This window comes from Glycine max, chromosome 4, assembly GCF_000004515.6.
Source record: "Glycine max cultivar Williams 82 chromosome 4, Glycine_max_v4.0, whole genome shotgun sequence".
NCBI classification, from domain to species: domain Eukaryota; kingdom Viridiplantae; phylum Streptophyta; class Magnoliopsida; order Fabales; family Fabaceae; genus Glycine; species Glycine max.
In genome coordinates, this window is record NC_016091.4 from 20120201 (window position 1) to 20132520 (window position 12320).

A 12320-nucleotide genomic window follows, 5' to 3' on the forward strand; every position below is an offset into this window, starting at 1 on the left:
TCTTGCACCTCGTCTACTTCACCCATTACTCTATCTCTAGTGCGCGTTCGGTAAGGGCATCGTAAAGTGTGTTCTTTCCTTTTGATAACAATGATTACAGTTTTGATTTCAAGGAAAGAATGCAATGAGCAATGCAACCAATGAAAAGCATGGATGTATGTGTATAATGCATTGTTGAAGTATTGCAAATTTTATGCAGGACATAGGGTTAAATCAATTAAAACAACATGGTCCATCACATCTTGTCAAAGTGAGACTGAAAATAACACATGGATGTGAACAGTCCTTAACTTTTTTGTAAATTGGCAGTAGACAAAAAAATGATGTAACTCAATCCATCTTCTGCCCCAACTTTCACAAGTTGGTTACTTCCATACTTGACCTTGACTTAATGAACCTTTTCTTAAAATGTGTGCTTGGTTCAACCCTAAAATCCAAGGAAAAGAAATTTTGATTGGCAATACTTCAGCAACCTATCATAGAGATGAATGACTAGGGCACACTCATGATATGCATGGAAAATGTAATTATGAGATTGAGATGCCTAAAAAACCATCATTTTCCTAGTTAACCATGCATTAAGTACCACATTCACATCATTTTTTTCTAGAGAAATGGGTGTATAATCCCAACAAGGTTGGTCTATAGCCATTATCATGGTACCCAACACATGTAACTAAGAATGTGGTGTGACTTCTCATGCTTTTGTGACTTCCTTTTGTTTTTTTTTTTTTTTGCTTTGTTTTGTTTTTTTGTTTTTGCAGAGGAAAATGCAAGGATCATGCATTAGTGAACATCACATGCGTACAATGGAAATGGAATATATGTAGTTAGCAGAACAAAAGCATGCTAAATGAAAGGGGTATGATAATGCGGTGATTTATGCAAATGCAATGCATGAATATGATGCAGGAGTGATATGGCCATTATGATGCCATGAAGAGATGCATGACGTAATTAAGGAATATGCCAGAGTAAGTTTTCTATGTGCCCCCTAATTGAGGAATCTAATGGAAAAGATCCAAAAGTCCCCTTTTAGTGACAACTCCAAGGGGGGTGTCATGTAACTTTACTGACTTCTAGAGATACCATCCTCTTAGGTAATACATTGTGGCGATAGGGACTATCAGCGGCAATGCATCACCAAAAGAGATAAACTCTAGATGAGGCTTCACTATCATCAAGCGAGTCGGAGACCCAACATGACCATAGATTGACCTCCACTCCTTATGGCTCACATAGACCCGGGTATAGGGCCTAATATCTCAATGTGTGTGCAAGGTGTAGGTGCCATGTGTGTATAGAAAAAATATTTATAACTATGAATGTAATCGATAGACAACCACACACTAAACACAACAACATAACAATGATTGTATACAAATATGGACAGCATAAAAGATAAAAGGGAAAAGGGAAAATAAATAAAGAAGAAGTCATCATAAAAGCATTGCGCACTGACTGAATGGCCTAACTCTCTAACAGTCCCCAGTGGAGTCACCAACTATTGCAACTTGTCCTTTGGGGGGGGGAGGGCGACGCGAGACTTGATGGTGCATCTTCCAAGGAAGGAAAAAGTGTGGAGTCACCACCAACTTTTATTCAAGGAAAATGTCAGAAAAACCAAAAAGACAAAAGGTCTAGGGTCTGCGTATTTTGAAAATGAGGGTTCGGGATTCATTTACGCGTAGGAAAGGTATTAGCACCCCACGCGCCCATCACAAGGGATGACAGCCTCTAATCGAGTGTGCAAATCATGACTTCAATATTATTTATCTTCCCTTTTTATGTTTTATTATTTTTTCCCTTTTATGTTTTTTTACTTTTTTGGGGTCGACAAGGGTGTTTCCCTCGCTCCTATGTATCCTCAATTGCAATGAGGAAATCAGACTTATGTAGTTCTTTAAGAACTGAACGTTGGTTAAATTGTTTGTTTATCTTTTTTGAAAGATTTATTTTAACCAAGCAAAAGTCGTTTAAGGCGTTGGACCTCGAAATGATCTTTTGATTTTTGAAAGGAGAGAATCATTAAGTTGTTGGACCTTGAAACGATCTCTTGATTTTTGAAAAGAGGAGAAAGAGTCATTTAGGCGTTGGACCTTGAAATGATCTTCTCAAGTTTGAAAGGCGAGAATCGTTAAGGCGTTGGACCTTTGAAAAATATCTTGATTTTTTTATGAAATGAAGAAGTTTGTGAGTTGGTTTTATTTGGTTTTGGCTCATTAATCTTGAATCCTTTTTTAGAGATAACGTGTGGTGCTAATGATCGGTTAAAACTTATTTTACATTGATGAAAAGAGTTTATGACTCAAACGATTGATCGAAACTTATTTAAACAGTGATTAAGTGAGATTACAACACAAACGATCGGTTGAATTTTATTTTAATGGTGATTAAACGAGATTATAGTATGAACGATCGGTCAAAGCTCGCTTTAAACAAAGAAAAAGATCACCAATGATTAAAGAAGGAGATGAAGATGGACAAAAAATAAAAGGGAACCCCTAAGGATCCATAAATCAAGTTCAAATCCTTAAAAGCAAACACTAACCTAATTAAGAACGAAGAACGATGAAGAACGACAAAGAACGGCCAAAGAATGAACGACGAACGGTGTAGGAATCGATCACGGATGCGATTCGGAAGTGTTTCAGCCTTGTTTTCTCTTCTTTCTTCCTCATTTCTCTCCTTTCTTCTTCTTTTTGGACCTCTGGACTTCAGGGAACTTCAGGGACCCTTTTCCTTCAGCCCCTTGTTAGTCGGTTAATACGACTAACTTTTGTGTAAAAAAAGTTGTGTAAATTGTATTCGACTCCTTCCATTTACAGTTCTTTTTGTAGTATTGTGAGTACTTTTTGTTAAATATAGGTAATAAGTACTTAGTATCCCACTTTTGTGTAATTAATAACCTTTCCATTTCAATTTCAGGTAAAATAAGCAAGTTTATAGAAGTGCTGATTTTGAGCCGCTCGCTAAGCCAATTCTCTGGCACAGCGAGCCATCCGCTAAGCGAAGCATTTCATGGATAAGCGCGTAGAAGATCCTGGAAGTAGATGAGTTGTCATGATGCGCTTAGCGAGAATCAATTGGCTAAGCTCACCGCTTGAACATCCAGGCTAAGCAAAGAAGAGGTGTGCTAAGCCAAATGTCACTTAATTTGGCTAAGTGAACCAAAATGTGGCTGAGCGAACAACCAAAAATTAGCAACACTATTTAAAGCCTGAAATCATAAATGGAAGGAAGTTCTCAATTTTTGGCGTTTTCCCTGTTCTTGGAAGCATTCATCTGAGTGGCTGAGTGGCGGAGAGAACTTTTGGTGTGAAGATCCTGAGGAACAGCAGAGATTAAAGAGGAAGTTATCATGTGGAGTATTGGATGAGAGTTTGAGTGATTGTGAGGTTTCTAGAGGTGAAGGAGACATCTTCACCACTTGTACTTCCTAATCTTTCATTTTCTCTTTTTCATCTTTGTAAGAGAAGCTTCCCAGTTATGGAGAGCTAAATCCTCAGTTGGTTCTTCCTATGGGGTAGTTGATGTAAATCCTCTTATATCTATCTATTGATGTTGCGTGTGTTCTCTGTGCTATCAGTACTTCATTTTTAGTATGCTTTTTCCTTGATCATGTAGATGCATGCTCAGTTAGGGTCATTCAACATTGGGAAATGGTTTAATCCTTAGAACTTGATAGGACGGGGCTAGTTTATCGTATTTTCACGAGGGATCGAGGTACGGTAACCTAGTTGTTGGTATGTATGTCTTAATGTAGTTCTGGTCAAGTTTAGTCCAACAAGAGGGATTTGAGGATGACGCTTGGCTAGGATTAGGCTAAACACGCATGAGACATCGAGGTTTAGCAATCCAGGAGACAACATAAAACATTGGAACATTGTTAGGTAGAGAACATCTTTAGTAGCATCAGTCGCCTAGTAGGAAGACCAACACGTTGACCATCTACCTTCACACCCACCACCGCTCACCTTTTATTTACCTTTGTTTAGTTAGTTTACACACGTGTCCATACTACACACAAACTTTTTATAACAAGACGCTTATTTACTGAACCACAGCTTTACCAAGTAAAACAAGTTCCCCGAGAGTTTGATACTCGGTTCTTACCGCTTTATACTACTTGCGCGATCCGGTACACTTGTTGGCATCAAACAAGTTTTTGGCGCCATTTCCAGGGAACTTATTTCTATTTGGAAAGTTTAGTTCAATTCTTCAAGTGTCTATTCTTTATTCTTTAATTATTTGTGAAAAATTGCTTTTAATTCATATTTGTTTTCTTCTTGAATTGGATAACCGTTGTTTCTGTCAGTATTTTGTATGCATAGATCTCCCACAGGCAACCTAGTTCCTCTGGACTTGGAAATTGAAGCTACCTTAAGAAGGAACAACCCAATAGGAGAAGGAAGTTGTTGCAAGATAGGACAATAGCTTCCACTCTAGAAGAAGAAGCTCAATCTTCTAACTCTACATCATCTGATTCACTATCATCAAGGGAATCAGCTATATACTTACTAGAAGCCTCTGTCATGGCTGATGAAGACCAGCAAAGGGTTACCCTTGAGGATTATTCTAGTAGCTCAGTGTCGCAATTCTTTGCAAGTATTGTGCGTCCTGAAGTCCAAGCTCACAATATAAACTATCCTCATTCTTTGATTCATCTGATACAAGGTAACTTATTTCATGGATTACCAAATGAGGACCCCTATGTACATCTGGCAACATACATAGAAATCTGTAACATTGTGAAGATTGTAGGAGTGCCAGATGAAGCCATTAGGCTCAGTTTATTTTCATTTTCTTTGGCAGGAGAAGCCAAGAAGTGGCTCCATTCATTCAAAGGTAACAGTATAAAGACATGGGAGGAAGTTGTTGAGAAATTTCTGAAGAAATACTTCCCCGAGTCAAAAACTGCATAAGGGAAAGTTGTTATTTCATCATTTCACCAGTTCCCTGATGAATCCTTGAGTGAAGCATTGCAGAGGTTTTGGGGTTTATTGAGAAAGACTCCCACACATGGATTCTCTGAGCCAATTCAATTGAACATGTTTATAGATGGGCTGAGACCACAAACCAAGCAATTGTTAGATACTTCAGCAGGAGGAAAGATAAAGCTGAAGACCCCTGAGGAGGCAACTGAACTGATTGAGAATATTTCTGCCAGTGATCATGTTATTCTACGTGATAGAGTGCATCAACGTACCGAGAAGAGCTTATTGGATTTATCATCACAAGACACTATGTTGGCACACAATAAGTTGCTTTCTAAGCAACTTGAGATCTTAATAGAAATAGTTGGTAAGTTGCCAACTAAAGTGTCTACTGGTCAACCTTCACAATCTTCTGTTTTGCAGGTTATGGGTTGTACCATTTGTGGTGGTGCTCATGAATCCGGCCATTGTATTCCTTTTGAAGAACAAACGCAGGAAGTCAGTTACATGGGAAATCAACAAAGGCAAGGATACAACCTAGGAGGATTCTCAGGTTTCCAGCAAGGTCCCTACAATCAGCAAGGACAATGGAGATCACACCCTGGTAATCAATTCAATAAGGACCAGGGTGGACCTTCCAATAGGCCGCCTCAACAAGGGCCTAATATTTTCTAGAGGACTACCAAACTGGAAGAAACTCTAGTTCAATTCATGCAAGTGATCATGTCCAATCATAAGAGTACTAAGTCGGCCTTGAAAAACCTTGAGATTCAGGTGGGTCAACTAGCCAAGCAGTTAGCTGGGAAGTCATCCAAGAGCTTTGGGAAAAATACTAAGAAGAATCCCAAAGAAGAGTGTAAAGTTGTTGTAACAAGAAGCAGGAAGCTTGTAGCGGCTGAGGATGAGGATGTTGTTGCTTTGAAGGAGCAAGCTGCTTTGAAGGACACCACTATTAAAAAGAAGAATGAGGTAAATAATGGTCGAAGAGAAAGAAATAAAAGACCAAGAAAAAGAAATAGAGGTAGAAAAAGAAAAAGAAAAAGAAGAAAAAGAAAAAGTTAAAAAAATAAAGATGAAGAAAAGAGTAGGAGTGAAAAAGAAAGAGAAAAGAGGAAAGAAAAAGCTTCAGAGAAGGGTACGGAAGTGCCATATCCCATGGTACCTTCCGAGAAAGATAAGGACCGCCATCTGGCAAGATTCCTAGACATTTTCAGGAAACTGGAAATAACTATGCCCTTTGGAGAAGCTTTGCAGCAGATGCCACTCTACTCAAAGTTTTTGAAATATATGTTGACAAGGAAGCACAAATACATTCACCAGGAGGATATCGTTGTGGAAGGCAACTGCAGTGTTGTGATACAGAAGATCCTTCCACCAAAACACAAGGACCCTGGAAGTGTGACTATTCCTTGTTCAATAGGTGAAGTCATAGTGGGAAAGGCTCTCATTGACTTGGGAGCCAATATCAACTTAATGCCACTCTCCATGTGTAGAAGGTTTGCAGAGTTGGAAATCATGCCCACCAGAATGACTTTGTAGCTTGTTGATCGATCCATCACAAGGCCTTACGGGGTAATTGAAGACGTTCTGATAAGAGTGAAGATAAGAGTGAAGCAGATGGTCTTTCCAGCTGACTTCATGGTCATGGATGTGGAGGAAGACCATGAGGTTCCCATCATTTTGGGACGGCCCATTATGTTAACTGCAAGCTGTGTAGTTGACATGGGAGGAAAGACATTGGAAATGGGTTTTGAAGATCAGAAGATCAATTTTGATCTATTTGAAGAAGACAAGCCTATGTCAGATCAGAATGTCTGCTTGCAAGTGATGGAGGGTGGTAAGGAGGTCCTGAAGTTAAAGGACAAAGTGGATATCACCCATTGAGGTAAAAGCGTCAAGCTAATGATGTTAAAGAAGCACTTCCTAGGAGGCAACCCAGTGTTGAATTCTTTCATTTTGTTTTCATGCATTACATAAGTTAGAATTTGTTTGGTGATCATTGAAAAAGGGGTTTATTAGCTTGTTTTTAATAATAGATATATAGGTTTTTTCTTGAAGGAGGACTGAGTTTTAACTTAGAATTTTTTTTTGAAAAACAATCCTCTCACTAAGCCAAATTGCTCTGGCTGAGCGTATAGTTGTCATGCGCTAAGTGAGCCATAGGCCACGCTGAGCGATTCAACCCCTGCATCTATAGCTGACTCAGTGCACTAAGCGGACCATCATTAAGCTAAGCCCAATTCAGTTTGATTTGTGTTGGGCTAAGCCAATAGTCACTGCGCTAAGCCCAATATGTTTGCGGCATGTATTTGGCTAAGCGAATATCAACTCGCTAAGCCAAAGACCCCTGTTCTGTAGGATGCCTTTCAGTCGTTGAGTCGGCCCTGAGCCTGGCTTAGCGAGAGTTGCAGGAATTTTCATTTGCACAACTCATTGAGCGCATCTACTTTCGCTAAGCCCAGTCAAAAAAAAAATTGAATTTCAAAATTTGGGCTTGGGCTCAGCGAAACGGCCCGCCAAGCGAGCGTTTTGAGAAACCAAACGTCTCTCACTACTCGCTTAGCGGCTGCACTCGCTAAGAGAGTTGGTTGAAAAACAGATAAGTGCGTGTAACAGCAGTTATACTCATATTCACTCAGATTTTCTAAAACACATCTCCTGCAACCTCTCTCTCCCAAATAGTTGTGCATTGCATTTGTGCATTCTTCGTGCATCTTCTGTTAATCTTCACGAAGCACTTCTAATCCAAGTAAGTTCCTCATTTCATTTATGCTTTTGTTTTTGTTAATACCTTAGGATAGAAGACATTAGGTTAGCAATTTAATTTTTAGGATTATATTGTAAATAGAATAGATAAAAATTAGGACTTTGTGAAAGATTGTACTGTGTAGGTAATTTTGATGGTTTTGCATGTTTGATAGGTGCCTTTTAGAGGCCTAAAAAGAGAAGAAAATGAAGTTCATTTTCTGCGGTTTTTCTGGAAAGTGCGATGAACTCGCTAAGTGAGTTCATCAAAAGTGTTTGAATGTATGCATTTCCAGATGAACTCGCTAAGCCAGCCATGATGCGCTAAGCGAGTTCATCTTTTTAAGATGAATGTTCATCATCTAGTATGAACATGGCAAAGCGACAGTTGTGCACGCTAAGCCACCAGAGCCTTGAAAGAGACAAAACTTGAGGCTAAGCGAGTGTTGTCTCGCTAAGCCCAAGTAACTTAGAGCATTTTCTGATCAATTGTTGTGCGCTAAGCCAAGGGTATTTGAGCTAAGCGCAATTCGTTGTGGCAATCATTGGGCTAAGCGTGTCTAATGCGCTAAGCCACTTAACTCAAAAAATTTTGTGAAAGTTTTGGATGCGCTAAGCGCCACTATTGTGGGCTAAGCACAATTCAGTGTGGCCTTCATTCGGCTAAGCGTGACTCTGTTGCGCTAAGCCACTGTGTGAAATAACCTACTCTTGGCTAAGCTAGTGCCTACCTCGCTAAGCCAATTATGCAGAAACAAATTTTATGTCATAATTGGCTAAGCATACCCCTGTTGCGCTAAGCCGTAGTGTTATTTTTCTGAGGGCGCGTTAAGCGAGTGGTATCCCGCTAAGCGCACATAGTTAATTTCAGCTTTTATTTTCTATTTTTAAACTTGAATAAATTTTGGTCTAATGTGAATTTTGGGTTCTTTTTTTATAGATGGCATCCAGGAAAAGGAAAAGCGCCGCTTCCAGGCCTCAAGCTCAATATGATACCAGGAGATTCGAATCCTTGGAAGCTTGGAACCGATACACAGATAACATTCTGGACCGGAGGATCCTTTCGGAAAGGAATGTTAAGATTTATCATACCGAATTTGACAAGTTTAAGGCAGAGTTGGAGAGGCATAACTTACACAAACGTCTCACCAATCTCCAAGATGGAAGCATAGATGTAGCTATGGTGAAGGAGTTTTATGCTAATAGCCTGGTTTTCGAGGATGAGGATTGATGCTGACAGCCTGAACACCTTCTTAGAGACCCTAGTAGTTTTGGAGGAGGGTGAGACACTGCCTACCTATTCCAGATTTACGAGGATGAGGATTGATCCTCAAGAGTTTGTTGCCCGTCTCTGCATCCTTGAAAGGGGTTTTGTTTTGAATGCAGAGGGCCACCCTTGGAAGCTTTTGAGGAAAGATCTCACCACTCTTGCACAGACATGGAGTGTCTTCTCCTACAGCAACCTGACTCCCACTTCCCACACCTCTGACCTTAATATGGACAGAGCCAGGTTGGTTTACGGCTTAGTCATGGGCATGGACATGAATATCGGAGCCCTAATCTCAGGTCAGATTTCTACCATTGCCCAGAGTAACTCCTCTAGGCTCGAATTTCCAGCCTTGATTACTGCTCTATGCAGAGCTAGAGGAGTTACCTCTGACAGTCTGACCTATGAGAGCCTGAGCCCGGCCATTAACTTGGCCTACATTAAGAAAAATTGTTGGAATGTGGATGATCTGACAGTTAACTTCAAAAGGGCAAGGAAGGTAAGGGCTCGACCAACAGATATTCCTTCTTCTTCTGCACCACTAACTCCTTCCACTTTTTCACCACCAGCTCCTCCCACTTCTGTCACCCCTACACCAGCTGCCCAGGACCCTCAACGCTTTGAAGCCATGCTTCAGAGTATTCATCAAGGGCAGATCTTATTACTGCAGAGCTTGCAGGTGGTAGCTCCTCCAGGGTCCATTCTGTTAGTAGAGCAGTTCATTAAGAAGGTATCCTGGCTTGGAACCTTACCTTCTGTTGTGAGAGAGGGTGAGGGCCCCAGTGCTCAGGTACCTCAACAGGTACAGGATGCGTCTTTTGAGGCTACCATCCCTGGAGCTTTTGATTTTTCAGGTGCAGATGTAGAGATGAGACCTGATGAGGTTGTTCCTCCTGAGCCAATTGTGCCAGTTATACATGAGACTGTTGAAGAAGGTGAGTCATAGTTGAGGCAGGAGGCTGCTACTCCTGACAGGACATCACAAACCCCAGAAGGTCCACTCTCATCAGGGATGGACCTATTTTTTGCTCAGCAGGTAGCAGATCCTCCTACACCTATCATGGAGATGCCAGAAGACCCTACCACACCAGTCCTGAGACTGTCATCCACTCCTCCAGCTACTCTAGTTTTACATCTAACAGATGAAAAGGATATGCAGGACACACAGGACCAGTCACAAGAATTCTAAATTCTTGATTTTGCTTTTTTGGGAATTATTATAATTATTATAGTTTTAGTACATTGTTTTTGGTGATTTTGATTTATATTTATAATTATATATTTATCTTTCTGTGAATAATTAGTATGCATGTTTTGAAGCATACTGAATAGCTTAACTTGATTCTCTGAGTATGCAGTGCAAACACTTGATCTTTTTGTGGAATTATTGGTTTTGTGAATTGATTGTGGAATGAATGCATGATTTAAATGAAGTGTGTGTTTTTATCATGAGTTGAGCAAGTGTGTATGTTAGATGAGAAAGAACAAGAAAGTAGGCTCACAATTAGAAATGTTAATCAGTGGACAGGTCTATTGTGAAAGAAAAGCTTGATCATAAACCGGTGAGAGTGTGAACTTAATTGTTGAGAGAACGACTAGCATAGAGTAATAATTTTTGCATCAATCTCTAAATTTAGAATAAAATGTATGAATTGGAAATTATGAAGGCCATTTTTGTATATACAAGCCACTTGACCAAAAGCTTACCTATTATCAATGATTATATCATTTGCACCCATCTTTGAGCTAAACTATAGTTGTATTGAACCATGAGCCTTGAATTGTAATTCCTATTTACCTTGCTTAGGTTTTTAGAGGGCACATTGGTTTAGGACAATTTCACCCCAAATTTGGGGGAGTCTGTTAGATGGTTAATGCTTAAAGGTAAGAAACAACAACACACAAAGCAAATAAATAAATAAAAAAGAAGAAGAAGAAGAAGAAGAAGGAAAAAGTTCAAATAAGTGTGTGTTGTTAGAACAAGTCAAGTGAAAGGCTAATGAGCAAGCTAAGTATATTAAAAAGACTAATTGGTTAAGTCTAGGATTTATGCTCTCTTAAAACTTAAGCCTTTGAATCCTAGAAAAACCAATATTTTTGTAACCCAGCCTCATTACAAGCCAATAAAAGTCCTTCTGATTCAATTTGTGCATTTCAGACTTCATGACATGAGATGAAGTCCAAAGATTGGACCTCTTGCTAGTCGTTATTGATAAAAAAAGCTTAAACACTCGTGCTTGAGTGAAACAGAAGCCGTGAGATTTCAGTTAAGCATCTTTCCATGAAATCTGTCTCCTGCCTAGCTTTATTTAGTTGTGTTGCTTGCTAACATGTTCTTTTCTCTGAAAAATTGCATGCCTTGTGAAAAACAATTGATAAAGGCATTTTTGTTTCATTTGTTATCATGCAACTAATATTTTAGGAGTCCCACACCTTTGTACATAATCACTACATGTTTTGTCACTTGAGGACCAGTGATTTGTTCTTTATTTGCTTGAGGACAAGCAAAATAGTAAATTTGGAGGAGTTTGTTAGTCGGTTAATAAGACTAACTTTTTTGTAAAAAAAGTTGTGTAAATTGTATTCGACTCCTTCCATTTACAGTTCTTTTTGTAGTATTGTGAGTACTTTTTGTTAAATATAGGTAACAAGTACTTAGTATCCCACTTTTTTTGTAATTAATAACCTTTCCATTTCAATTTCAGGTAAAATAAGAAAGTTTGTAGAAGTGCTGATTTTGAGCCGCTCGCTAAGCCAATTCTTTGGCTCAGCGAGCCATCCGCTAAGCGAAGCAGTTCATGGCTAAGCGCGTAGAAGATCCTGGAAGTAGATGAGTTGTCATGATGCACTCAGCGAGAATCAATTGGCTAAGTGCATCGCTTGAACATGTAGGTTGAGCGAAGAAGAGGTGCGCTAAGCCAAATGTCACTTAATTTGGCTAAGCGAACCAGAATGTGGCTGAGCGAACTACCAAAAATCAGCAATACTATTTAAAGCATGAAATCATAAATGGAAGGGAGTTCTCAATTTTCGGTGTTTTCTCTATTCTTGGAAGCATTCATCTGAGTGGCTGAGTGGCGGAGAGAACTTTTGGTGTGAAGATCCTGAGGGACAGCAGAGATTAAAGAGGAAGTTATCATGCGGAGTATTGGATGAGAGTTTGAGTGATTGTGAGGTTTCTAGAGGTGAAGGAGACATCCTCACCACTTGTAGTTCCTAATCTTTCATTTTCTCTTTTTCATCTTTGTAAGAGAAGCTTCCCAGTTATGGAGAGCTAAATCCTCAGTTGGTTCTTCCGACGGGGTACTTGATGTAAATCCTCTTATATCTATATATTGATGTTGCATGTGTTCTATGTGCTATTAGTACTT

At 39.5% G+C, this 12320-nt stretch overlaps 1 protein-coding gene across 1 annotated transcript; it reads left to right on the forward strand.

Moving 5' to 3' along the window:
• The first annotated feature begins 4535 nt into the window (after nucleotides 1-4535).
• Nucleotides 4536-5612, forward strand: LOC113001416 (uncharacterized). Its single transcript, XM_026128106.1, has 3 exons — nucleotides 4536-4848; nucleotides 5095-5252; nucleotides 5361-5612. The coding sequence occupies exons 1-3, from the start codon at nucleotides 4536-4538 to the stop codon at nucleotides 5610-5612; spliced, it is 723 nt and encodes a 240-aa protein (XP_025983891.1).
• The last annotated feature ends 6708 nt before the right edge of the window (nucleotides 5613-12320 follow it).

What these genes read in the sequence shown, in the direction of transcription:
- LOC113001416 (XM_026128106.1), top strand. Translation starts at nt 4,536, where the DNA reads ATGGCTGATGAAGACCAGCAAAGGGTTACCCTTGAGGATTATTCTAGT. An exon ending in GTGGCTCCATTCATTCAAAG is followed by an intron (nt 4,849 to 5,094) that starts GTAACAGTATAA and finishes AGCAATTGTTAG; the next exon opens with ATACTTCAGCAGGAGGAAAG. An exon ending in CATCACAAGACACTATGTTG is followed by an intron (nt 5,253 to 5,360) that starts GCACACAATAAG and finishes TCTGTTTTGCAG; the next exon opens with GTTATGGGTTGTACCATTTG.